The following is a 27,926-nucleotide window of genomic DNA, read 5'->3' on the forward strand; positions in this document are numbered from 1 at the left end:
AAGTTGTGAAACCACCACTGCTACTGCTAATTTAACTGCAACAAAACAGGAAAGACAATGAAATAATGAAACTTGATTGCTCTTCTTCCGTTTTATTATAGAAAGAGAGAAGCTTACAGTTTATGCACATACATTTACAGACTACCATACCCTATTTGAGTTATGAATTCACTATTAACATATAACTTGCATTTTTCTAAGAGGCCAGAAAACCACCGTCAATTGGCAGACAACTTCCCGTAGTCATAGCTGCTTTGTCGCTCAACAAAAACACTATCGCATCTTCGACATCTTTTATTTCTGCAAACCTGAAAACAAATTGTTGTAGAATAATTGTCAAGCGACAAAAATTACGAACTTATTTAGCGGTATTCTAGACAACATCCATTCCTTTTTCGCCGGGTCAGACCATATCCTTTTACCCAACTCTGTGAAAACTACAGTCGGATTGACCGAGTTTACTCGTATCTTGTGTGGTCCAACTTCGATCGCTAGAGCCCTTGTGAAAGCGTCCACAGCGCCTTTGGAGGAGCAATATAACGTGCGATGTAGAAAACCTAGCCAGAAAAATGAGCTAAGTCAGTGTGTATTCCGCGGATAAACTAGTTTGGCTGAAGATCGGCAATAAGACGAGAATCCCTACATTTTTGTTAGTTTTAGTTGCATTTTTTTTGTTATTAAACTAAACCGAAGAAACAGAAAGAAATGTTTATTGTATTTATTACGTAGGTTATTGTATCTACTTTGATACATTTGAATTTTACCTACATTTGTACCAAATCTTTGTCTTGTGTAAATTCAGTTACTCAATGGATATTTTAATCAGTTATATTGCTTAAGATACAGGTGTCGTTAATTTAAGCGGTACTGCAACTGACCTGCCTTAGCAGCTTGGGAAGACAAGTTAACAATAGCACCAGCAGATTTCCTTTGCAAAAGATCCTCGACCACAATTTGGCTTACGAGAAACAACGATCTGACGTTCACGTGGAATGTGCTAAAAAGCCGCCGAGAAATTGCCAACTTAATTTTTTTTTCGGAATTACTTATCGAATTTTTCCGCTGTAATCTCAGTGATGCGGTCGATGGTAGCTATCCCAGCATTATTCACCAACAAGTCGATAGGCAAACTTGATTTGATTACTTTTTTGCTAGCATCCCAGTTCCTTAAGTCCGCGTGAACGGTTTCTATCGACGGAAATTCTCGTTTTAGTTCCACTGAAAAACTGAGCGTAATGAATTTCTGAATTGCGTTCTGCTGCTAACAATACGCACTCAATCTTTCCAGATTCATGTCGAGGGCTACGACCTTAGCACCGCCTTTGGACAAGCGAACGGCCACTCCTCGTCCTATACCTTTTAAAACATTTCGAATTATTGCATACAATTGTCTTGTTAATTGCAAGTATTTTTTTTTAAATAATTAATTTAATAAATCCTGCTAGTTTAATTGTTTTTTGGAGGTTGTTAATTTTTATTTTAATGTGTATAAAGAGTGCTCACTATTTTTTCGATTATCTATAATAGTATGTTATGCAACAAGTGTGGTAAACGTAATGTTGGGACTGGTCAATCGACCACTAGTTTAAAAATGTTTTAATTATTTAATAATAACATTTATTTTATGATAAATTATTGTGTTTGTGATGTTTAATTTACCTATTACCCTCTTCACGTACTATCCGAATACGATACGTAACGATTCGGTGAATGGCAATAATAATATCGACTCCCTTTGGCTTCCGGAACGAAGCAACAACGACGTTACGCACAATATAAATATAAATATGTATAAATTTCATGGAACTCCGCCTGGGGTCTCTAAGGGGTGGATTGAGTAACTCTAAAGAGACCACTGCCGGTCCCAAGCCCGGATAAAGGAGGAGGGTTGGGGCGATAGGCCAGCTCCCTATCACCCTTAAAAACCTGTAAAATGCTAAAAAACCTAACCAAAGCCTCGGAATCGGACGGAAAAACCAAAAAAGACTTAAGCAACGAAAAAGGACAATGAACTATGGGACATGGAATGTTCAAGGACTAACCCGGAAAATGAATGAAGTAATCTCAGAAATAAAAACTCTTAAATTAGATATTGCGGTAATTACAGAGACGAAGAGAAAGGGACAAGGATCGGAAAGCATGGGATATTACGATCACTTCTATAGTGGAGTTACGAAAGACCGGAGAGCACAACAAGGAATATCCATACTGATAAAAAGAAAGCTGAGGAGGTACATACACTCTTGGGAAGCTATCAGTGAACGAATGATTAAGATGAATTTAACTATATATGGGTACAGAGTAACTATTTTTGGTGTGTATGGAGTAAATGACGACTCTCTAGTGAATACAAAAGACCAATTCTTCGAGGACCTAAACCAGGAAATAACAAAAGTAGGGAAAACGAGAGAAATTATTATACTTGGAGACTTGAACTGCAGAGTGGGCAAAAATAGAGACAGCCAAGTAGTAGGACCATATGGAGAAGAGACAAAAAATGATAACGGAAATCGATTGATAGCTTTATGTGAACAAAATGATCTTAAAATAATGAATGGATTCTACCAATATCGGGACATTCATAAATACACGTGGACACAATCTACAAGAAACCTAAAATCAATTATTGATCACACAATTATGAGACAAGAAACGAAATTGACCGTACAAGATGTCAGGGTCCTTAGGGGAGTCACATGTGGTAGCGACCATCACTTGCTCAGAAGCACAATTGTACATAACACAAAAAGAGACAAACACGAAGTAGAAAAGCCGAAAATACAAACAACTACAAAAAGATATAATTTAGATGGGCTCGACCATGAAGGTACAAGGGAACTATATAGGAAACGTCTAGATCAGAAGTTAACAGAAACGAGATTCCAAATTCCTGAAGAATATCATGAATATATCAAAACGTGCATCCACTCGGCTGCATATGAAGCATTAGGAACATATGAGACTACAAAAACTAAAAAACCGTATTTCTGGGACCCAGATATAGAAAACGACATAATAGAGAAAAGACAGAAATATCAGAAATACCTAAACAAAAAAAATGACGGCGACAAAACGGAATATAAGAAAGCTCAAGCTCGCGTTCGAAGAAAGATAACTGAGAAGAAAAATAAATCCTGGGAAAGAAACTGCTCCAAAATAAATACATATCTAGGTGGCACAAAAAGTACGGAGAGCTGGCGATTAATAAATCAATTAAGGCAAAACCAAAGGAAGGACATAATATCAACAATAACAATGGACAAATGGGAAACACATTTCAAAACATTACTTACAGAAAACCGAACAGAATTTAAAACAAATAATGAAATATCACAAGTAACAATAATAGCATCTCCGTTAAGAATAACGACGAAAGAAGTTAAAGAAATATGTAAAAACCTAAAAAACCGAAAGTCCGCTGGTCCAGGAGAAATACCAGGAGAACTAATAAAATACGGGACGGAGAATTTATATCGCCATCTAACAAAATTGTTTCAGATGTGCATAGACGGGGCTGATATACCAAGTGACTGGAAAGGCTCTTATATCACAACTATTTTTAAGAAAGGAAGTAGGGACAGTTGCTCAAACTATAGAGGACTAGCAGTAATGAGCACACTAAGTAGAGTATATGGTAAAATATTGAAAAAGAAAATTGAAGCTGAATATAAGAGATAGAAATAGAGGAACAAGCGGGATTTAGAGCTGGGAGATCAACAGTAGACCATTTGTATACAGTAACACAGGTTTTAGAGAAAAAAACAGCCAAAGATCAGGAGGTACATCTCCTCTACATAGACCTTCAAAAGGCTTATGACAGCATACCTCTAGAGAAACTATGGGAGGTTTTAGAAAAAACGAACATTAATTCAAATGCGATAAAAGCGGTCAAAAATCTATATAAAGATATAACAGCTAAAGTCAAAATACAGGACACTTTTTCTGAGCCCATACCAATTACAAAGGGCCTCAAACAAGGATGCTGCCTGTCTCCTGTATTATTCAAAATATACCTACAACAAGCCTTACAAAAATGGATGAACAAATGCAGAGGAATGGGAATCCCACTATTAAATGAAACAACATTATATACCCTTTTCTTTGCGGATGATCAAATACTCTTAGCACAAGATCATGATGATCTAGAATATATGGCACGAAAGTTAGTAGAAGAGTATGGAAAATGGGGATTAGAAGTTAACATCACAAAAACTGAAAGTATGACTGTAGGAGGAACATCTAGAAATATAACATTGGAAGACGGACGCCTAATAAAAGACTGCCAGGAGTATAAATATCTAGGACTAAAAATAACGCAGGACGGAAGATTAGATGAGGGAATAAAAGAAAGAATAATACAAGGAAGAAAAGCAATAGCCATGCTGAATGGGATCTTGTGGGACCAAAGTATATCCAAAACTAATAAAAAAACCATATATAATACAATAATAAAAAGTATCATCATATACGGAAGTGAGGTATGGCAGCTAAAGAACAAAACAGAAAATATGTTACTAGCAACCGAGATGGACTTCTGGAGGAGATCGGCTGGAAGATCAAAAAAAGAAAAATTAACAAATAAAAAGATAAGAGAGATTATGGGAATAAAACATACAATAGTAGACGACATAAAAACAAAACAACTTATATGGTTTGGACACGTACAGCGCATGCCCGAAAACCGAATCCCGAAACAAATACTATTGTGGACACCGCAAGTTAAAAATAAAAGGGGAAGGCCTAGAAAAAGTTGGAAGGAGGGAATAGAAAAGGAACTAATAGAAAGAGAATTACCAGACCAGCTATGGTTAAATAGAGAAGAGTGGAGGTTAGGTGTCGGAAAACGGCGTAGAACGTTCTAGACCGACATATATATATATATATATATATATATATATATATATATATATATATATATATATATATATATATATATATATATATATATATATATATATATATATATATATATATATATATATATATATATATATATATATATAAATTTCATGGTATTTTTAAAATTATTTCCATCAGTTGACCGGTAAACTGATCGGTCAATTGACGCAAAAAAAATTGACCGAGCAATTCCACAAGCCTAGGTAAACGGCGAGTGCTTAATCAACGAGTGACTTAAAAAGTTTACACGACTGACTGACCTGACCGTCAGAATTGACAAACGTCAAAGTTGAAGCCGCGGGTAATACACTTTTCGCAGGCTAGATCGTTATACAATCGGGCATTTCAGAAAAGGGAGTACAAAAAAAGATATATCTCTTTTATGGTAGTTTTCATCACTTACACATAGAGAAAACATTAATTCTTTAATCGCCCTCTACATTTTTGATTTACAATTAATTAGTTAAATAATAATAATTAAATGTAAAAAGTCTTGGCAAACCAAATATCAAAACTCAAAACCCAATATTTAAGTTGCAATATACAATTCAAGTTGTGACACCCCGATATTCCTTTTAAACGACACTAAACGGGCGGCAATACTCGTGACGTCATACCGCTGCTTTTCGATTGATACGGCCGAGACTTATATTATTTACGTTTATTTTTGGCTCGTGTAAAGGTGCCAATCGTATAATCGTGTGAGTGTGCTATCGCGTTTTAGTACAACCCGTAAAACGCAAGATAAACTTTTTATTGGTCTTAACCGTGCAAACATTTTTAACTCTTGGAACTTGCACTCATCCTATTGCAGTCTCCATATCCTGATCTATATAAAATAAAGTACACTTTAAGTTATCAATGCCTATAGATTTTAAAACCTGTATTTAGTTTTCCACTAGTTTCAAAAAAATCCTTTTTGTATTTTTATTTACATTTTATTTGATATGCGATTTGAGTTGCAAAAACAGGTTACATTATATTGATTTAAAACTAGTGGCCAAATTTTCTATGAACACGCCTTTTGGCTTTAACACCGCGAACCTCAGGAAAAGGGAAACTTCCGGGGGTATGTAAGAGGTCCATAAACGGTTGAAATTGTCTTTCGTTACATCTGTTCCTTTTGTGGATTTTAACATACAATAAGTGTGACAAGCACGAGGACACACTAACTCATATTCAGTCCTTCTATTTCGAGGCATTTCGATTAAACAATGCCTCGCTAATGGGATATTATTCACGAATAATGTAAACAAGTATGGCTAATGGTTTGGTGTCGATATCTGTTGTTCGAATGCGTTCAACTCTTATTAAATTATACCAAAATATATTTGGATGATTACTGACTACGAATTGATATCTGTGATCGTTTTTAAAAGAAGGAAAAATACACAATTATGCGATATTATCAACATTTCATCATTTCAAGTGTCTGTCTCTATTTAAGAAATTATCATTCAACAAGTACAGTATTTTCAGTTAAAGGAGAGATACAAATCAAAATTATCACTTTGATTCAATTTCGACTGATTCATATCCAATTGATGAATAATAAAATATTTATGTTATCTTCAAAAACACTTTACTGCTTACCTCGCTAGTCGATAAAGAACGAAATAACAATCTAACAGGAATTAACATTTGCGATAAGGCCTCTTCATGCTTGTTTTTTTAAATCCTCAAGGGTTAAAAAAGCTGCTGCACTACATTGTTTTCCATGGTGATTTTTCAAGGAATTTAATTTCTATATACCGGATTATTAAGCTACCAAACTTTCGTATTTTTAATTAAAAGGGTATGTTTTTATTCCATTTTTGGATTGCTAATAAAATTCTATGTATTTTTCATGTTCATACTCAAAATCAACAGTTTTTGCAGGAATAACACAAAACGAAAATTTAATTTAATCAATAAACCAGAATTACATTTATGAACGACGCAATTAATGATTTTAATGAATTGGTAAACTTAAAAAACAATAAAAACTATTTGAAAACAACGAAAAAAGAAGTTATTTTAATAAATGCTCGAACTTAAGTCGTTCTGCTTGACAATGTCCTAAGTGGCTACGGTGTTTTGCAGCGAGTTCGGCTTTTATCCGCTCTATTAAGTCAGCCAGGGGTTAGTTTTGAGGTGACCCAAAAGAAAAAATCTATATAGGGGATTTAAGTCGCGGGCTACAATTGACTTCTTAAGTTGAAGTGTATTTTGGTATACTGTACAAAATAATTCACGCACTTAACAGATCATCATCAATACTTTAACTTGTTCGGATTAGCTGAAAATTATTATTATCATTATAATTATTATTGTTATTATTATTATTTGGTCATTCCTGCAAAAACCGTTAAATTTGTGTATAGAGTATGTTATATATTATAATTCCTGAGATACATGACTTTCGGGGTACTTTTGACTAACCCTGTATAAAACGGAGTGACGAACAAATTTGGCAATGCGTTATTTTTCTTGATCTAGTTGAGATTCCTGAAGGTAGAATTTGTGGTTAATGAAATGATGTTTAATATTGTTATAATGTTTCAAGAGGAGTGCCCAGAAATATTCAAGATTATTTGTAATATAATCTGTAAGCTTTCGAACTTGGGTTTTTAGTCTACTCTATCGACCGTGCATTTATTAGCTCCATTAAGCTACTGAGTAAATATTTTTATTCGTCGACTTTAAGGCAAAAGGAAAAGCAATACTTGTTTTAGGTCCGAGGTTGTAATTTTAATATCAACATTTATGGATCTTGCCCAGACAAGAACTAATTAAGAGGTTTGTATTGAAAAACACTGTCGAGTTTTGTGATGAAGAGGATGTTTTTATTTCGTAAAATACCAATTTCTACAATAACCTGTCCTGTCCTTTCGTTTTGGAAAAGAGAGCTAACGGTATAATTTTATTAAACCCAACGTTTCTATAATACTGAAGCTATATGCAGCGAGTATGATGTTACGAATTGCGAAAATAAAATTATTCTATTGATAGTAATATATTAATTCTGCTAATATCGAATTCCCTATTAAGTCTTTTAGCGAATGTATGAATGCATAATCAAATACTGCCCAAAATGATGCTAGTGTCCAAATAGTAATCGAATTGTTGTTGTTGTTAATTTTCCTATCTATAAAACGGATTTTGCGGTAATTGTAAACGTCTAATGAAAAAAAAAGATAAATTCAGTTGGTTTCAATTACAATGAATTGCACCCAAATAACAAATACACCTGATTAAAAGTCTCTCAAGCAATTTATAAAACTTTTATACTCTGCGCTTAAAAACCTGTAAGAAGTGCGTAAATTCTTAAAGTAAGCTCCGGTAGGTTTTTCTTTTTAACAACCTAGAACTAACTCCATAACCATGATGATGTTGAAGTTTTTGAGTGATAGCGCTTCCACCATCCGCCGATAAATGTCATAAGGTTATTTCCAAGTATCTAACATTATAATTTTGTTTATTATATTATATAGATTATAAATTTGTCACGAGCGTCGATTTTTTCAAAAACAAATATATACACTGCGCATTTAATTTACACCCTGTACAGTCAGCTCGTCACTTTAACTGCCCCTTCGCCTTCTATTAAGTGCCAGTTACATCGGTAAGGTTCGCACATGTGGGTGTCATTGTGTAAGTGGCGGAGAGTCAATCAAAATTTAGTATTTTCCAAAGCCATTATTATTTAAGTTTCTTCTCCTAGTGATGTGATACTATAAAAATTAATCAGGGGGAGATAAAACTCAAAAATATCAGTTTATTTATTTGAATCAACGCAAGTTCGATTGGTTTATATGATATAGCTATTAGAAAAATGGAGGCAACCAATATGGTCGTTGACAGATGGTCAATAAGGTTGGATGCGACACTTCTACAGAATTATTTTGTCAAAATATGTCTAAACCTCGTTAAATGATCTGGGAAAACGAGTTAAGTGTACTAAAATCGGTGTTTAGAAAGAAAATGGTGCAAAGTGCAAGTTAGTGGGTGAAATGTAGAGATGTGCGCAGAAAATATCAGTACCGCCTACGGCGCATCAATTTTCAACACATTTAGATATTCAACAAGGAATTTTTCAAGAGATTCAGATTTTTCGGAGATCATAAAATACTGTTTACGTTAGTGTGGCCAAAAAATGGAAATAAATTTTCGTAATATTTTAATACGTTTCTACGAGTGTGTCTAGCAGTTGTAGTTAATTCAAAAGCAGCTTTTACTTAAGCTATACGTAGTTTCGACTGAACTTTTTAAGTTTAAGTACGTGAAACAATGATGTAGTCTTCGTTTATTCGGAACAGTTACACGACTTGTTCGAAAGGGGTTGGCAAATCGTTGTGAGTGTCTTAATCCGTCAGTAAATTGAGTCTGACTTTAACCTGTGCCTCCAAATCGTACCCATCGTAAACACATTTACTAAACGGACCCTTGTTCCTAAAAAAATATCCATCAATAGCAAAAATCGGAAGCTTTATTTAAATTTTATAACAATTGTAGCCGTTAAGTACGTAATATTCACGTCTCTATTTCGAATGTCATTTTTACCCTTATAGGGTTTGCAGATGAAACAATCATATAATGATCCGATTTAACTAACACACCATAGACGTAGGCCATGAAATACCCTTATCAGCAAAATGCAACCAACCATTTAGGTAGGAGCCAAATGCCGTTAGTTTCAAAAAGAAGCGAAAACTCAATGTAAGTTCATTTTGTGTCTGTTTTTATTTCAAATAGCATTATATAACTGGAATTATTAAGTCGCTCTTGATATTATCCACGTGTATAAGTTTGTATGTAAATTAATGCAATGCAATTAAAGCAATGTGGTTGTAGGTAGCGTGTAGAAAATATGATTCATTCGTGATTTAATCAGCGCTATGACTCAGAGCAAACATTTGAAAATTGTTATCAGATCAAGCGTTTGGGTTTAAAATTTTTAAAATATATTTACTCGTATACCATATGACATAAAAATTACTTATTAGTTATTTTATGTCCAATAAAGTTACTAGATTTTCAACTCATCGAATATGGGTGGAGTATGTTGGGTTCGATGGAGCTTTAAGCGTTTAATACCTGGAAGGTTTGGGTTTCTTTCACATTCTACAAATAATAAAAGAGCCGCTACCGATATGCTGACTTACACGCTACGACTCGATCTCCATTGGATACACCGGTACCATACCAAAACCAACACTTCTTTGAGAAGCCACTAGTCCTTTATATGCACCTACCTATACCTGGTTTATTGACCGCTAATCTTTCAAGGACTTTGGTTCCTATATATATGTATATAATTGGTTGATGAATGATCAATTTTCACAAAATGTTTCAAATATTATTTCAACTAAGCGTGACCTTATTAGGGTCTGCGGTGAGTTGCAATTTTTTATTGAATTTATTGAATAATTTTTTCATTTATTCAGTTAGCAGATATTATTGTTGATATTCCGGACGGTAAAATCCGTGGTCATGAAATCAACACTTCAAACGTTAGCTTCTATGCTTTTTAGGGAATTCCATTCGCCTCTCCACCGCTCGGAAAGTTAAGATTTCAGGTAATCTCTTTTTATATTGTCATTATTTACATTCGTTCAAATTCGTTGTTATAACCAAAATGTTTCAAAACAGGTGAAGCTTTTTTTTTTCCTATGTTGTTGTCGTTATTTTCTTAATTACTTTATTACTGTCGCAACAGTAACCTCGAACGTGGAATTATGAATGTATTGTTAAAAATTCACTCCAGTTGTTATAAACAACTAATAAGCGAATATTATTATCTAAGCACTTTTGCTTTGATCGCCTTTCAGGCTCCTGCTCCACCTGTACCATGGGAAGACGTTTTAGAAGCAAATCGATCTGGTAAATGCTGTATAGCAGGAACTCGCGATTCATCGCAAAGTGAGGATGTTTATACCTGAATGTCTATGCGCCTGCTCGAAATGTAAGTAAATACTTCTCGAAAAATTACAGGAAATTGTTACGAAAATTTTATAGAATACAAAACAATTAGCAGTGCTAGTTTGGATTTATGGGGGTGCGTTGTTAGCGGGTTGTTCGTCTTTTGAAGAGTTCGCGCCTGGAGATCTCGCAAATGAAGACGTGATAGTAGTCACGTTTAACTACAGGTTAGGAGTCTACGGGTTCTTATCTACTGGAGACGATGTCATTCTGGGCAACGCCGGCTTGAAAGACCAACTTTTCGCGCTTCAGTGGGTGCAAAAAAATATTGCTTACTTCGGAGGCGATCCGGATAAAGTTACGTTGTTTGGGCAAAGCGCAGGTGGAATATCTATCGGCCACCACATCGCGAATAAAAAATCTCAGGGTTTGTATAGGGCGGCAATTTGTCAGAGTGGTTGTTCGTTATCGCCTTTGTATCAAAGTGATCCCAAAACTAATGCCTACGGTTTAGCGAAAAATCTAGATTGGACCATAACAGAAGCAAATACCACCGTCGAAATAAGAGATTTTCTTCAAAATCTGTCCGTGGACGTTTTAACTCCTGTTGGAGGATTTACGCTTCTGGTAGACCTTAATTTAATGTGTTTATAGACAAATGGAATTCTTTTGATTTTTTTATAGACTGGCATTGTATTAGAAGCGGAAAATGACGATGCTTACGTGACGGATGTTAATTTTCCTCACATAGAATCGGGAAATTTTGTTCAGGTGCCCCTGATGATCAGTAATGTTGCGGAGGAAGCTCTTGGGCAGTCTAAGCGTAAGTGATGAGTGTGCGAGTGATGGTCTTCGATACTATTAAATGAAATGCCCATCTCTGTCATGGAGGTCTCAAGTATCCCTTATATTTTACGAACCAATTAAAAATATCAGTAAAACAGAAAAACTCTTGGAACCTCTCTCTAATATTTTCAACGGGATGAAAATCTACTTAAACTGTTTGTAGATCTAATTAATAGTCGTACTTTATATTTAAACAAATTTCAGTGCCTTTAGATTTACTACTCGTTGCACTGCTCTTCGATTTTGACGTAAAAAATTTAATACCTGGAGATTTGACACCATTGCCGGGAACAAATTTGACTGAGGTTGGAAATATAATCAAGGAAACGTACATGGAGGCGAATGGATCTTTTATCCAAAATCTCGCAGCAGCCGCAGAGGTAAATATTCAAAATGGCGCGAAGCACAATTGTGACAAAGACCACGTTTAGGTGAGCAGCGCCTTCTTTGTGAGATCTTCGTTCAAGCAGGCAGAACTTCAGTCCAATTACACGCCGGTATATATATATCAGTTTTCGTTTTATGGGACTGCCAGTGAAAACCGAACTAAAATTGAAGGTACCTATTACACACCAAACACCAAAAAACTAACAAAATGAAACTCTTATATTAGAGAATAAAAACAAGAAACGACATATTGAGTGTGGCTTTTTGACATTTAGGGGTTGGGAAAACAGGCCACAGCGACGAACTGCCTTATCTTTTTAACATATCTGCTATACCCCTGGTGACGGATGCAGATTTCTTGACGAGGAAAAGAATAACTAGACTTTGGGCAAATTTTGCGAAGACATTGTAAGTACGCATTCCGGTAGCGCGAGAGTTTTACTAAATAAAATATTGTTTCAGAAACCCCACCCCTGATGAATCGGATGCACTTTTAAACGTGACTTGGCCTTTAGTTTCACCAAGTAACATACAGTTCCTCGATATAGATAGTTCTTTAGAGGTAAAACCCAACCTAAGGGCTAAACAGATGGCCATGTGGAATAGCGTGTATTACACCTACGGGCAACAACCTTTTGTAGGATTTTAATACACTGTTATTTTAATATTCGTATTCATAAATAAATATGTAAATACTGACTGTTTCACATTGAGTATTGTGAATGAAGCAAATTCCATAAAACCAATTCAAGATAACTTCCATACGAAACATTTTGGGCTTATCTGTTGAGAGGCACAAATTTTCATCTTCACAATACGATTTCTTAGTGGCTGAATCGAGCTTTTGTGCTTTATGTTGAAGTGCAACGATTCAGTTTGCTTTAGAATTTCGGATAATGTACTTAGTCTGCGCTGCCGCTTTACTTTAGCAAAATTACTAAGTGCCTATGCCATACAATATGTATTCGTTCGAGGCAATACAGTTTCTCTAGTCCTTAATATGGATGAACGGGGAAAAGGCGATTTTCTTATTTTCGAAAAATATGATTAATAAAATTTATAGCTGTAGCTGTAGACTTCCACAAATATCGTATTTTGCAGAGTAATTAGATGCAAAATACAACTTTCAAAGTAGTTTTGGTACTAAATAGTATTGGTTAGTAACGCAATAATAAAAATTATAATAACAATTAACATAGCTTTATCGAAGAGATTTCCTAGTTTTAATTTGCTAAAGTAGTGGAATTTAATTGTTTTCCCTATTCGGCATTATTTCACTTACTTGAGTAGCGATATTCAAAGGAGCTAGTAAATCACTCGCATTAAGCTTTTCTTTGGCACAAACTTTAATCAATTGCAGCTTGTAACTTAAGGTTAAAGTACTCTTTGTAAGAGCTCTTCATAGCATCACATTCTATGCGATAAATACTAGATTAGATTGTGAACTGTTCAAGATGAAATTTCTCTTAAATGACAAGCAAATTTCGAAAAATATTTCGCCGTTAAGTATCTATTTAAAATTTCAAATAAAAAGGAAGATAAATTTTTAGCCGATATAAGGATAAATCAGAGGGCTAGTCGATAGCATTTCAGGAATTCACTATTAATTGCGGAAAGTATGTCAGCGGTTAATTAAATTGTTATGCACTTTTTTTCAATCGGGCGTAATATACAAACGAACCCAATCAAAATCAAATGGTGCGAAAGAGACTAATTTCTTTTATGACATTTCCGATATTTTTTTTCCGATTTATTTTATATTCAATATATTTAGTCGTAACACAACACCTCCGTCCTTAAATTCAAAGTTATTCAGGTATATTATGTCGTGTTGGAAGGAGAAAGCAACACTCTCCAGTGCATTAGACTTTGTGGAATATACAATAAGCCTGCAATAAGTATAAAGTGTGCTACATCACTGGAAGTAAACCATCCATTATTGTTCTCTTAGTCGCTCAGGACACTGGATTTTATTCCATTCTATTTCAATTTTTGTGTGACTTCCAGAACAAGGCCTTCATACTGCAATAGATGTTAGGGATTGCATTTTGAGGCATCAAGAATTTTATATACGCGTTTTAGAATGAAATACATTCTTAAACTAGTTTTTTACGGGGTAACGTAATAATATTTTATTTCCCATCGGTCGACAATTTAAACTGGTTGTTCTTGAATTATTAGGTCACATCACGTACATTATTAACAACTGTTTAACTACTGCATTATTACCTAAAGCACCGTAGAGTGCTAATGCAATACCTCTACCTTTCAAAGGTTGCGAAAAAAATATTTCTCGTCAACTAAGTCACTAAGTCAGCCCTACTTTAGAGTTTCACTCTACCTCCAGCGCTACTAAACGCTACCAAAGATATATTTAACGCTACCGCTAAATACATGTCTTATTCTACTAGATTATAGCAATTTTTTTTTATAATCTTACTCATTCAATTCTTTTAACAAAATTAAGGACTTTTGGATGAAGTAATTTTAAAAAACTTCTGACTTTGCTAAGGCCAGTAAGGGTGTTCCGCAGGGTCCATAAGCCTGGATAGTCCAATTTCGCAAAATTTTCGAATGATTGTTCAATTCTGAGTTAGGCGACCTGGATTTAGCTGTAAATAAAATTTTGGATGGATTTTCGGATGCAAAAAGGAAATTATTAGTAGCAATGATAATTTTAACATATTTTTAAATAGAGAAAAATATTGCCATCACACTCTTTTAAAAATTTGGGTCCTCTAATTGATTCTAGTTGTATACTCCCCCCCCCCCAACATAAAAAGTCTTTCTGACATTAGAGCATTCAAGTTCGAAATGAGAAAGTTTTATTATTGTGGGTAAAACTTCTACAATTGTTATAACTATTTTAAATAAAGGCATTATTTTATTTATATAGTTAATTCACGAATTTGTTTTCCCTTCGAAAGATGGCACGTGTGTTTTGTGTACTATTCGTCGATGGATTGGCGCGTTCCTACTCAATATAACCAAATCGATATATCCGCTCTCGATATTGCATAATCGTGTAAACTATTTGGCGGGTTGGCTTAATATGCACCTTCGATGCAAATTACGAATAAGTTCTCTTTATTTCAACATTCTTAAAACAAAGTTACCTGTTTATCTTTACAGAAAAATTACTCTTAACATATAAATACACAATTTGAATCTGCGTGGAAGACACCGACTAGTTATACCCCGTCACCGCAGAGAATTATTTAAAAGATCATATTCCTATAATATAGCCATTTGCATTAACTCTGTTATTAATTTTAATATTAATCAGTCCAATTCAACGTTTAGGAATAACTTCAAAAAGCAGTTGTTACGTACGCACTCTTCTACAAAACATGTGCCCCTTTCCTTTCCTTCCCCCTCCATTTCTTCTCTTTTCTTTTCTTTAGAATTATGTGTGTCTACGCTTGGCGCTTTCAAATAAATTCTACGAAATTTTTTATTATTATATTTTCGATGTTAAATTGAGGCCTGAACAGTATCTAGAACTTCTAGACGGTTGCCCTAACAAGGCCTATTGTTGACAATTATATCACTTATTTAACTTTAGTTATGTAACTATTTCTATGTAACTTTGATGGTTATAACAATAAATATATTCTTATTATTATTATTATTATTTTCTGAATGTAATTCAATAAGGTCTCAACAATGCATAATGAAACTCAAACTTTCCTGCAACTACACACATTTAAACTGTTTCGCAGTAATTTCAAAACTGTTCCGCGGTTCTATATGATCAGAGGTTTTCTGCCAAAACTTATGTTCATTATATTTTTTCGTTGCGGCATTTACCTTGAACGTTCTTACAAAATGGACGAGAAATTAAAAAAAAAAATTGTCTTATTAAGCATCGTCTAGACCGAATAATTTGGGCACCCGCTAGGAAAATAGTCCAATAAAATCCCTCATATCCAGTCAAATGTCTTTCCACAATTTTTCCCATCCTAAAAAATAGCTAATAGAATTAAAAAAATGCAACATGCAAAGCGATTTTATGATACAAAGTCGTTTTTTCGAAACTAATAAGCTATTCATAAAACCAGACCATTTCAAGAGCAAAAGGATGACATGAGTTTAATGTATAATAAACACAATTTTTAATATTCTAGTTTTCATTGATATCTATTTTTCCACTACCTAAACTTTTGTTTTCTGCAATTTCTCGTGTGAACTACTAGTAAGATTGAGTCTGCCTATGTAACATTGCAACTATTTTAACATTTAACGGCATAAAGCAAAAGTTATTTCATATTTATTATGGTTTTGGAGAACCCAGATCTGCTGTGGGAAATCTAATTAATTTTGCAGAATTTATTACAAATATTATGCCATCTGGAGGGCAGGCGGATAGTATATTTACAGACTTTCGATCGAGTTCACCATAGTACTATAATTTCAAAAGTAAGTCAATTTTCCTTATCTAAGAACTGTTGCCTCTTACTGCAATCCTATTTAACAAAAATAATGCACTATGTCGCAGGGGTGCCTCAGGGATCAACATTAAGTCCACTATGATTTCTATTATTCATAAATGATATAGAACATCTTGCTGCATGCGGACGACATGAAAATATACAGAACACTAGAGACTTAAAATGATTGTAGGATATTGCAAGAGGATGTTAATAATTTATTAAAGTGGTGAAAAGGTAATTTGTTAGATTTTAATGTAGTAAAGTGTAGCTCCATATGTACACATTCGTAAAAAAGACCACTTTTTAAAAATATAAATTAAATAAATTACTATCGAATCAGTTATTACAAACGTTGACCTTGACGTTACATTTTATACGAAATTAATAATATAATAATATAATAATTAATAATGATTAATAGTAAGACACTCTTGAATTCTAAATTGAAGATCTATTATAAAATGTTAACACTGCACAATCATTAACGATCTTGCCTTCGACAATGGTGATATCTTATAATCAATAAATATATTTAGTAATAGAAAAGCATTGTTTGCAAAAATGTATTCCGGAATGTAATCAATGTAATCGAATTATTTTAATTGAACTGTTTCCTGAACACTTAACTTTTTTGCCATATTCTAAAAGTTAGTTTTGAAGTTAATTTTAAGGCAATTAGAACCTATTGGCCTTGTGTGTTGAATTAATAATAAATAAGACTTATTCAAGGTTTAAAAAAAATTAACTAGGGAATTTCAGTAACATTTATATAGGGGCATCTAAAATTTGACAAATTTTAAAGCCCTCTTGAACTTATTGATTGATTTAGGCATTTCTGTCACGCTTGTGAAAAATATTGCCCGTGTTTCTCGTAACTTATTTTCAATGTTATTCGATTGAAACAACTAATTAACTTCAATATTTATAGAAATATTGCAAAATACTGCTTTATTGAAAATATAAATGATGCTTCGTGCTCATTTTTCATTCTAAAATTCGGTTCTTTATAAGCAAGTGGATCGATTGATTACATGAGGTAATTTTTATATTAATATAGGGTATATACAATATCGTCTTTTTATAGATTATAAAGCAACTTGCAGAGTCAGACAAACCAATATTTTACTCAGCTCGTAATATATTCCATATGGCACGCCGTCGACGTCGTGATTTTTTTATGTGAACCCAAAAACAATATTCCAGAGATTTGTTCGATATATAAAGGAAACACTTATATGATTTACCTTTCGTAAAATTGACCGGAAGAAGAGTGCAAAAAAGGAGAAAGAAGAATTTTGTTCAATGATCGAGAGTCAAACGAAGCCATTGGCGAAAGAGATGGCGAGACAGTCGTTCATTGAAAACCTTCCCCCGTAAGTTTAACAACCCGAAGCGAGAAACTAGAGACGATCCCTGCTTGTTGTTACGTTTCTATAGAGAAATGTATACGTCCCAAAATGCGTTGGGAATTCGCAAAACAAATCTAGCATTTAAAAAGTTTTTTGTATTAAGAGAGTATGCTGAGGAACCGCATTTATTAAGCCAAATTTTATTTCACTCGTAATATGCCTGTGGGGCTGTAAACTTCAATTCGATGCAAGTTTTGCAGAATAAAATACTAAAGATGTTATTTAACTATAACAGATTAACTCACACGAAGAAACTATACAGGGCTCTGGAAGCTCGGTAAAGTATTTTGGAACAACGTAAATGTATGTATAGAATTTTAAATAAAACTTAAAATACAAAAATTTGCAATCACACAACACCAGGAAACAAAATTTATATATATATATATATATATATATATATATATATATATATATATATATATATATATATATATATATATAGCAACACCAAACATGCAATGAACATCCTGATAACGTCAAAAATATTATAAACTATGAAAGATTTGTAATGCCGCTAAAGACATTTTGTCTTGAGTAATTATTTATACCAGAATATCTTGTCAGTGTACAGTGTTTAATATAAACGGCTCGTTTATTTGTTATATGTCCTCGATTCGAGAGCACCTAAGCACTATCCAGAGGATTTTCGGACACTACATATTTTTTTGTATTTATTAAATTAAATAAATATAGAATGCGCAATAATTTTAGTTTTTATCACACGCACTGTCGATAATTTCAAGCACCTCGTTTACTCAGACGCCATAAAATAATTTTCTTTCCTGTATTTCCTAAATCCAAACGATTATTTGGAACATTTAATATTTACTAAAGCCCTTCACGATTTAGTAGACAAGTCTGGTAAAAAACTATGTGTTTAGTTAGCATTTGCTGAAATTTCGTGTGATTAAAAGATGGTATTTGTTGAATGATGGCTATTTATCTGTGTCAGAAGGAAGGTTTAGAACTGGTTGCTCCATCGAGCCAGACCCTCTCTCGCCTGTCTGTTGTTGTCGGGACGTCATTCATTCAATTCAATTGAATAAAAATATTTAGTCTGACAAAAACTCGTACATCCGCCTGCAACTCTATAATTTAGGGTTTTGAAGGCGAAAAAATTATATGGATATATGGGTTATAAATTATTGCGGAAGTAATATTAATTTTTCTTCCTGGGGCAAAAATTCCATTTACATGACCGAATCAATTGATAAAGTGGGGGTAAATAATTTAAAAATTGATAGTGTGAATTTTTTTGACCAGATCGAGAAACTTCTCTAGCTAAATAACTAACAAAAAAAAGAACTATTACAATCATCAGAATAATTCTTTTGAATAATACTCAAAAAAAAAAAATAGGGTAAACCGCTTACTATTATTTTTAACAAAGTTTTTTCTTCTGGTGTATTGCCAGAAGAATGGAATTATAGTGAAATAATCCCTACATTTAAGAGTGGAAATATGGGAGATGTTCATAGCTATTGATCAATAAGTGAGTGATGTATTTTTGGTAAAATACTTGAAAACATTAAAAATAAAATAATCGAAGAACGACATGGAAAACCAACTTTTTATATTTATCTGACAATGTATCAGCGCAAATAGGTAACGGTGGGAAGGTGGACGTAGTCTTTACCGACTTTAGTAAGGCGTTTGACAAGTTTGATCACTCTATAATGTGCAGCTTTCTAGCTCCTACATGTCGCGTAGAAAGAGCTCTGTAGCGATAACTGGACTTCAGTCAAATTCATTTTACGTAACTTCCGGAGATGCCCAATCTTGGCTTTCTTAAAAAATTTTGGCATTTGCAGATGACAATAAAGTGTTTACAAATATAAAGAGACAAGAGAGCTGCCTGGAACTTCAAGCAAATCTTTTGCGGTTAGAAAGGTTTCGTGAAGAAAACAGCCTATTTCAAAAACACTTTGATTACGGTTTAATAGCACTAATTTAGAAAAAGTTGCTGGATGAGAAATAGACGTTAAACCACATGTTGAGAAAGTTCAAAGATCAATATTTAAAATAATACTCTGCCTTTTAAAAGAAAACAAAAAAAAATTTTTCTTGTCTCCAATCAATTTCTCTTAAAGATGTTTTTTTTAATTATTTTCGATATATTTAAAGCTTAAACATGTGTTTTGCTCTACAATAATAGGTAGGCAATTATAGGTAAATGTTATAATTATGTTGATAGAAACACTACCTTCTTCAATTAATTTATTTGAGTTTACACTTTTTTTTTCGTTTGACTTTGAGATGTCATTGTAATTAAATTCGCAATAAATAAATAAATTGCAGCAATATTTGTTGAGTAATTTTGTTTATTTGTTAGATAAATTCGTTTCTCAAATGTTTACATTCTACTGTGTTGAGCCATCAATTACTATAAACAATATTTTCTTGTTTAAAAGAGTTTAAACAAAATAATAAACCTCGCAAAGCGATACGTTTCATATGAAATATATGCAATATGATGCAACAACGGAATGAAACGTTACTAATTGTTTGAGAATTAATGCTCCATAGTCCAGCGGTAAACGGAATTTTTTTCGAATAGAAGAAAGGGAAAAATATGATTCGTTAGTAACCGACGGAGTGGTTTATTTCTTGACGAATGGTGGAGGCACCATAAATTTAAATTTTCTCCGAAAAGACGATTTCGATTAAATGTAAAAATAATTTCATATCGTATAGTTTTTTGATTTGAATATTTGCTGGCTGGTTTCGGTCGTGTTAAAATAGTTTATTATAATATTCTCTTATGGTTTTGCAGTGAATTATTGAGGTGCATAAATATTCCGGCGCTATTTCTAAATTAATTTTATATTATATTAATGGTATATTATTGAATTCTTCTCAAATCCAGAGAAAAAGTCCGTAAATTATCGGATAGAACTTTAAAAAAATCGGCTTCGGTCATTGCCAAAACTTTCTTTTTGATACTAAACGCAAGATAACAAAAGCAAGCGACAGGATCAAGACTGAAATTAAAATTAAAACCACCAAGACGAACGCGTTGTCGTTCTCTAAGTTATTTTAGGATTTAAATTTGACAATTTTTAATTGCTTATCTTTGTTACATGGAACTACTAAATTATTTGTTTATGAACTGTGATTCTTTTAATAATATAAACTTACCTTTATAAGCAATATTTTTCAAATTAGCATGTTCTAATTCCCTACTGGCGAACAAACTTACCCGATCCAGCCCCAGTTACAAGAGCTCGTTTTCCAGCAAAAGATATATCCATATTTTTTAATCTGACAATGTCGGTTGCACGAATAGTTTTGAATAATCGTAAGCTGTAGACTAGCGAAAAATAAAGAACAATCCTAAATGACGAGATAAAAATATACATTAAAAACCATTGCGTGTTGATGGCCAAATACGAAAATTGGAAAATAATTATTCTTTGAGGGAAAAAATGATCACAAATTATTGCAATTTGGCTGCTATGCAATTTCGAAAATGGTTGATAGTTGGATCCAATCGTATTAATAAAATGTAGTTAAGAATTGCACAAGCAATGGTTAAAATGCCAGAGTCATATTTTCAATCAATGAAATATTTTTGTTAAAATGTATATACCTATAATTTTATTTCTACAGATTTTGATTTTTCTGCTGCTGCACACATTTTACACATTTGCACATTTTAACGAAGTGTTTATTTTTTTTGGACACAATTATAAGATTTCATCCAGAACAGAAATACGGTCTTCTAGGACCTTAAATGTGGTAATTTGCTTCTTAGAAAAAATGCGATCTTTTTTTGCAAGCAATCTTCTGTAAATTATCCTCTTACTGTGACGCAGTGTCCATTGATCTTCTTGGACCGATCGCTTAACAAGTAAATTACAACATCGACCACATCAGATGGATGAACGGACCTGTAACAAAGATACTGTCCATTTTTTGTATGCATTGTTGCTGTGAGTGTGACGCGAGTGACCGTTGCAGTTATTGGCGCCAGCCAGTCACGTGACAACTCCTCGCTATTGGTGTTTATTTGAATAACATAACCTTATTGTTATTGCCGATTTTTTATTTGTTGAAAATAGAATGCTTATATTGTGTGATAGCAGATTTTGTTACTTTGGCTTAGTCTTTGCTTCTTTAGTATTAATTCAAGCTCGAGCCACGAAGTTCAAACACCAATAGCCAGAAAAAGCTCTATCCAGTTTTTAGATGTAGATGAGGTTGTGCAAGTATTACTCACAAGAGGGTGTTATAATTATTTGGTTCGGTTGACATCTCCCAAAACTTGTTTGGGGACAACCGATTTTTGTATTAATTCGCAAATTGTACTTGTGATTGTCGCATTTTTTCATTAAACATATTTGTGAAACCAACACATTTCGAAGCAAATTTCATTTTAATTTCACAATGCATATTTTTTAGTGTTTCCGGCGATATACTTACCATAAGTTGGCAATCTCTCAATTTGGATCTTAATTCTCAAAACTTTAAAAGAGAATATTGTCTTCCTGAATACATAAATTGATTGAATAATGAATTCGAATTTTACCAAAAGAGTTAATCAAAATATATTTATTGTGCTTAATTCGAAATCAAAATACACCTTTGGAATTAGATCCATTATCAATCCAATAGCAGCTACACACTGTCATTACATTTTAAACTTGATTTTACTTTTGGTAATGACTTATTTTTTCTATAAATAATATGACGGTATATGTCCATTATCAAAAAGCGGCGTTTGCTCAAAACTTGCAACTGACCTCTGTACGTAATCAACACACTCCGTTTGCGGATGGGACTCATTACAGACGTATCCACCAGAACTGATACTGTTTACTTTAATATTACGCGACTCCACGTCCTCGGCTAACTCTTTCGTAAAAGCTGCGACAGTTTCTTTGGACAAGTTCTGCAGGACATGATCAGAGGATTGATGAGGATTAGAGGAAATATTCACTATGGAGCCCGATTGATTTCGTTTCAAGAGATCGTCGACGATAACTTGCGTTATACCAAATATTCCCTTAACATCGATTCCAAATACTCTACAATCAAGTTCGTGCAGAAAGATTGAAGGCATTGATGGGTCGTGGTGGATTACTTATCAAAAGTCGATTCTGTGATTTGCGTAAATGGCGTTGCTTCGGAAATATGCATGCTGTTGACGAGCATATCGACTGGCAACAAAGATTTGACGGCTTTTCGCGTTTCGTGCCAGTCTGCCAAATTGACTTTCATTGTTTGAACGGACGGAATCCTCATTTTGAGGCTATCTAGTGTATCTAATTTTAATAGGCTATCTAATTGCTACTTTATTTACCTAAGCGTTCATTTGATATGTCGACCACAATGACTTTTCCGAAATATCTCTCCAACCGCTCAGCTAATTCAGCGCCAATTCCTATCGCGATACGTTTAATGATAGCACATCTTTTGATAGGTATGATAAACTTGAACAATATAAAATAATGAAAAATGTCCAGCTTAAATTTGGTATGATAACCTACAGCAAATTTTGAGAACTCAGTAACCATCCACTATTATTAGGGCAAGTCTATGACAGTTATTTATGAAAACACTGATAATTTTTTAAAAACCTGACTTTGCATTTTTAATTTTAAATAAATTAAACAACGTATCTATTGTATTGTATTTAAAATTCTAAACATTTTTTTCTTTCAGTTTTTTTTTAATGTCAACTAATGGTTTTATACTGTCATTTATATTTTTTAATCTATCCGCTTATTAATTAATAACAATAAATTTTGCCTTTTTGTGAGTCAATTTAGCCATTCCTTTTCACTCTACGCTCTAGGTGATCTCTCTGCTCCTTTTTATCTAACATTCTCCATTATTATTACATTCGCAAAAACTTAATTCATTTAACCACTTTACAATGTGGTGGATATTTAAGAAATTTGAAAAAAACAATTACATTGTTTTTGGTTACATGTTTTTCTCTTACATTCGCACTTGCTTACCCAAATGATCATTTGATGAATCTATATATCTTGCTTTTTCCCGAAATCTACACAGTCGTTCAGCTATTTTCGCTCCGATTCCTAAGAGGTTATATTTATATTATTATTATTATTATTATTATTATTATTATTATTATTATAGTTATATTACGACTCTAGCAAGCAATAGCAATAACATTGAATGCTTACGAAGGTTAAAATACCTGTAGCTCCGGTTATTAAGACATTTTTGCTTGCTAGGTATATCTCCATATTACTTGAAAACTATCTAGTTGATTCAAAAATCATTCAAATTTTACGACAAATTTTAAATAAAAATTTGTCAGCGAAGTTTCAGAATCTTTAAATGTCAACTGTAAGAAATATTTTATGACAGCGGGACAAAAAACTCCGCTAAATGTAAAAAACAGTATAGGCGAGACTAAATTTATTTCAAAGTTGTGGTGCAATCGTACAGACTTATGACATTTCAGTTAAATATCGACCACTTGTTCAAGCCGATAAGAAGCCTCCATCTACTGGTAAGCAATGGCCATGAATCATAGCAGCTTTGTCGCTTAATAAAAAGATAACCGCATTAACTACGTCTTCGACTTCTGCAAACCTGCAAGATATTCGATACCAACTGATTATAGTCCAAATTGCAAGTGCTTACCTTCTGAGTGGAATTTTCTCGAATATGGCCTCCCTTCGAACGGGATCATCCCAGGCTTTCCTACCCATAGCTGTCATCACTACGGTGGGATTAACCGCATTAACTCGTATTCCTTTTGGGCCTAGTTCCAGTGCCAAAGCCCTGGTGAACGCGTCTACTGCACCTTTGGATGCGCAGTACACTGTGTGATATAACAAACCCGCTTGGGCAGCTTGGGAGGAGATGTTCACTATTGATCCCGTCCTGTTTGTCTTCAGTAGATCGTCGACTATTACTTGAGTGATCGCGAACATACCTTTTACGTTAACGTCGAAAGTTCTGGAAAGTTAAACTTCATATCTGAGCTACACCGAACATGAAAGAAAACTTGGAGTTGGGGAAGAAAATATATATTTGCTTCTAGATGCTATGGAAATAAATTCGCGATATATTTGAGGGTGCAGATAAGATATGGCTAATTTATCTTACAGGTCCGTTAATTTCATTTTTTTCTAACTTTTTTATTAACCGAGCCCATGGAGCTCCAAGAAGCACCTGGTACATTCTGGGTTCAAACACTGAAACCACTCTCTATCTAGATTATCGTTATATGATGTAACAAATGTATTGCCTTTTTTAGGAGCTCAGAAACGAATTAGCTTTCTTTCATACATACTCAATAATTATCCCAATAATTAATTTTTCTGTTTCTGATTTACTGAAGAAGTTGGTCAATTACGAGTCCTAACAACTAATTTTTCGGACGATGTACGAAATAATAAGAAAACATATTTATACTTATTTTAAATTTATTTTTTTTTTGCCTTTTTTATTTCACATAAATTACATAACAAAATATCAAAAACATACCGAATTTGCTGACAAATAAATATTCGGACGCATTTAAATCTTTTACTTTAAATCGAACATTAATAAGAAGTAACATCACCTTTCGCGGCAATAACAGCTTTTATGCGTTTTGGCATGGAATCTACCAAAGTCTTGCAATATTCGGGGGTGAAAGTGTTCCAAATTTCGGTGATTTTTGCCTTTAATGCTGGAACTGTACGCTGAGGATTGTTACGCAGCTTTTTCATCCGATGCCATAAAGTTTCAATAATATTCAAGTCGGGGCTACTTGATGGCCACGATAAAACTTTCATATTATGGTCCCCAAACCACTTTTTTGTTGTTTACGCAGTATGGCAGGACGCACCGTCTTGTTGAAATATAAAATTTTCATTTTCAAAAGTTCGTTCTATTGATGGAATCAAATCAAATAAAATTTGTTGGTATTTTTCTGCATTTACAGTACCATCAATGAACTCATAGTTGCCAACCCCTTTACCACTCATACACCCCCATATCATAACACCCTCTGGAAACTTTACCGTGCGCTTTAGAAAATCTTTGTCAAAGGCTTCTGATTTTGTACGAATCACCCTTTTTCGAAAATCGCCTACACACACATCAAATTTTGATTCGTCGCTGAAGATAATGTTACTCCATGCTTCGGTTGTCCAGGATATTTTAGATTTTGCCCAATCCAAACGTTTTTTCTTCTGAATAGACGTTAATAATGGTTTTTGCTTTACCTTTAACAAAAGTAGATCATAGAATATTAATAATTTTTATATTGAAACAGGAAAAATTGTAATCTTACCTTATAAAAACGCAAACCAGACTTATGTATCCATTGTCTACAACATTCTATGGAGACATTTAAGTTTGCCTCGTGATTCCATTGGGCTTGAATTTGTCGTAAGACGCTTCGTCTGCTAGTCTTACAAATCTTGACCAGAATACGACGATCTCTTTCAGTGATTTTATGGGATCGGCCTGAACTTTTACCACGAATGCTAACACTAGCTGTCTCTCCATACTTTTTTATAATATCCTGGACTGTTGATTTTGCAATACTTAAGTCATTAGAAATTTTTTGCATTGATTTAACTCTGCAGTACTAAGATATGATAATTTCTCGCACTTTTTTGTTTGTTGCAACACCACGCGTCATTTTCTTATCAACTATTATACAAACTTGAAAGATACAACCCGAACTGACATGTCATTTATCTAAGCACACTACATTTTACCATCAATGCATGGGTAGCATTGATTTCTTGGTCAATAGACATTCGCGTCCGAATATTTATTTGTCAGCAAATTTGGTATGTTTCCGTTATTTTGCTATGTAGTTCATGCGAAATAAAAAATAATTCATTACGATAGCAGTTTCTGTGCTATCGTAATGTGCGTAAAAGCAAAAAAAATAAATAAATAGATATAAAAATGTCTTTTTTATGATTTTTTACATTGTCCGAACATTTAGTTGTTAGGGATCGTAGTTGTACAATAAAGCAGTGAATCTTCATAAGTAATATTTTACCAAAATTGTATTATAATGTACTAGGTTGTTACTATGTTAAACTGAAGAACGTATATCATCAGGTGAGCTTTTAGGATCCCATATTTTACTTACTTACTAGACTACTAATAACAATTAAATGAAAGAAATAGTTACTTTTGAAATGCTTCTTGCGTCACATCACCGAGTGGCTGAACATCGACATACCCAGCACAATTGACCAACATATCGATGGGCAGTAAAGGTCGTATGGATTTTTGGACAGCATCCCAATCGGTGAGATCGGCGTGTACTATTTCGACAGAAGATATTCGACGTTTTAGATGTTCTAAGACGAAAAAAAAACCGCTGAATGAAAAGCAAATTCTGGTTGGTGTTGTGTCTAACCTAGGTGTTCTTTCGACGTATCTACAGCCACGACATTGCCGCCGTGTTTTATAACCCTTTCTGTAATAGCGCTTCCAATTCCTACAAATGTGCCACTTTCCACTGAAAGTTTTAGTGATGATTTTTGTACGTACCACCCGCTGCGCCTGTTATTAAAACTTTTTTGTTTTTGAAATTAATTTCCATTTTTCAAACTCTGGATGGGCGCACTTTAACACCAAAATATAAGACTGCACTAACGCTAACTATTTCATAATAATTGCATACTGTATTTACTTATAAACGTTAAGTAGCTATTGTTATTGTACCTTATTTTTATCAGCAAATAAATAAATCTCGTGACGCTTTATCATCATCTTATTTTCATCAATGCCAAGGCAATTGGAACAATAAGTTACTATGTTTTCGATTATTTGAATGCTTGACTGACTAACTTAACCACCATTAACCGTGAACGAAAATTTTTACTGCCAAATACGTTCTCTATTTACATTGCCTTCTTTTTTAATATATTTAAATAGTGTTCACTTCACGAATATTTATTTATTAATTTAAACATGTAGAAAATAAATTCAATTCACTTCGAATTGTTCAGTTTTTAGACAGAATAAGACAGTGGATCTTCGAAAAAGGTAGTTCCGGATATGAGAAAATTCGAGGATTAGCATTCACTTTTTCTTCAGAACCTTGGGGTTT

At 33.5% G+C, this 27,926-nt stretch overlaps 4 protein-coding genes across 4 annotated transcripts; 1 reads left to right on the forward strand and 3 right to left on the reverse strand.

The window, feature by feature from the left end:
- Positions 1-72: 72 nt before the first annotated feature.
- Positions 73-21,234, reverse strand: LOC132699736 (L-xylulose reductase-like). Its single transcript, XM_060666606.1, has 6 exons — positions 21,078-21,234; positions 1,276-1,356; positions 1,047-1,218; positions 879-997; positions 359-557; positions 73-308 (listed from the first exon to the last, which is right to left on the reverse strand). Exons 1-6 carry the CDS (start codon positions 21,127-21,129, stop codon positions 197-199), a joined length of 735 nt encoding a protein of 244 aa, XP_060522589.1. The 5' UTR covers positions 21,130-21,234; the 3' UTR covers positions 73-196.
- On the forward strand, positions 10,807-13,428 carry LOC132699556 (acylcarnitine hydrolase-like). The gene is made up of 7 exons (XM_060666346.1): positions 10,807-10,843; positions 10,916-11,427; positions 11,485-11,623; positions 11,851-12,026; positions 12,078-12,204; positions 12,309-12,441; positions 12,496-13,428. The coding sequence occupies exons 1-7, from the start codon at positions 10,807-10,809 to the stop codon at positions 12,680-12,682; spliced, it is 1,311 nt and encodes a 436-aa protein (XP_060522329.1). The 3' UTR covers positions 12,683-13,428.
- Positions 21,235-21,532: 298 nt separating the features above from the next.
- On the reverse strand, positions 21,533-23,247 carry LOC132699999 (L-xylulose reductase-like). Its single transcript, XM_060667036.1, has 4 exons — positions 23,181-23,247; positions 22,962-23,133; positions 22,621-22,905; positions 21,533-21,768 (listed from the first exon to the last, which is right to left on the reverse strand). The coding sequence occupies exons 2-4, from the start codon at positions 23,120-23,122 to the stop codon at positions 21,672-21,674; spliced, it is 543 nt and encodes a 180-aa protein (XP_060523019.1). The 5' UTR covers positions 23,123-23,133; positions 23,181-23,247; the 3' UTR covers positions 21,533-21,671.
- Positions 23,248-24,207: 960 nt separating this feature from the next.
- LOC132699351 (L-xylulose reductase-like) lies at positions 24,208-27,526 on the reverse strand. The gene is made up of 5 exons (XM_060666008.1): positions 27,365-27,526; positions 27,231-27,311; positions 27,000-27,171; positions 24,497-24,814; positions 24,208-24,445 (listed from the first exon to the last, which is right to left on the reverse strand). Exons 1-5 carry the CDS (start codon positions 27,414-27,416, stop codon positions 24,334-24,336), a joined length of 735 nt encoding a protein of 244 aa, XP_060521991.1. The 5' UTR covers positions 27,417-27,526; the 3' UTR covers positions 24,208-24,333.
- Between the last annotated feature and the right edge of the window lie 400 nt (positions 27,527-27,926).

Source organism: Cylas formicarius, unplaced genomic scaffold (genome assembly GCF_029955315.1).
Source record: "Cylas formicarius isolate icCylForm1 unplaced genomic scaffold, icCylForm1.1 PGA_scaffold_3__17_contigs__length_32017465, whole genome shotgun sequence".
Classification (NCBI taxonomy): Eukaryota; Metazoa; Arthropoda; class Insecta; order Coleoptera; family Brentidae; genus Cylas; species Cylas formicarius.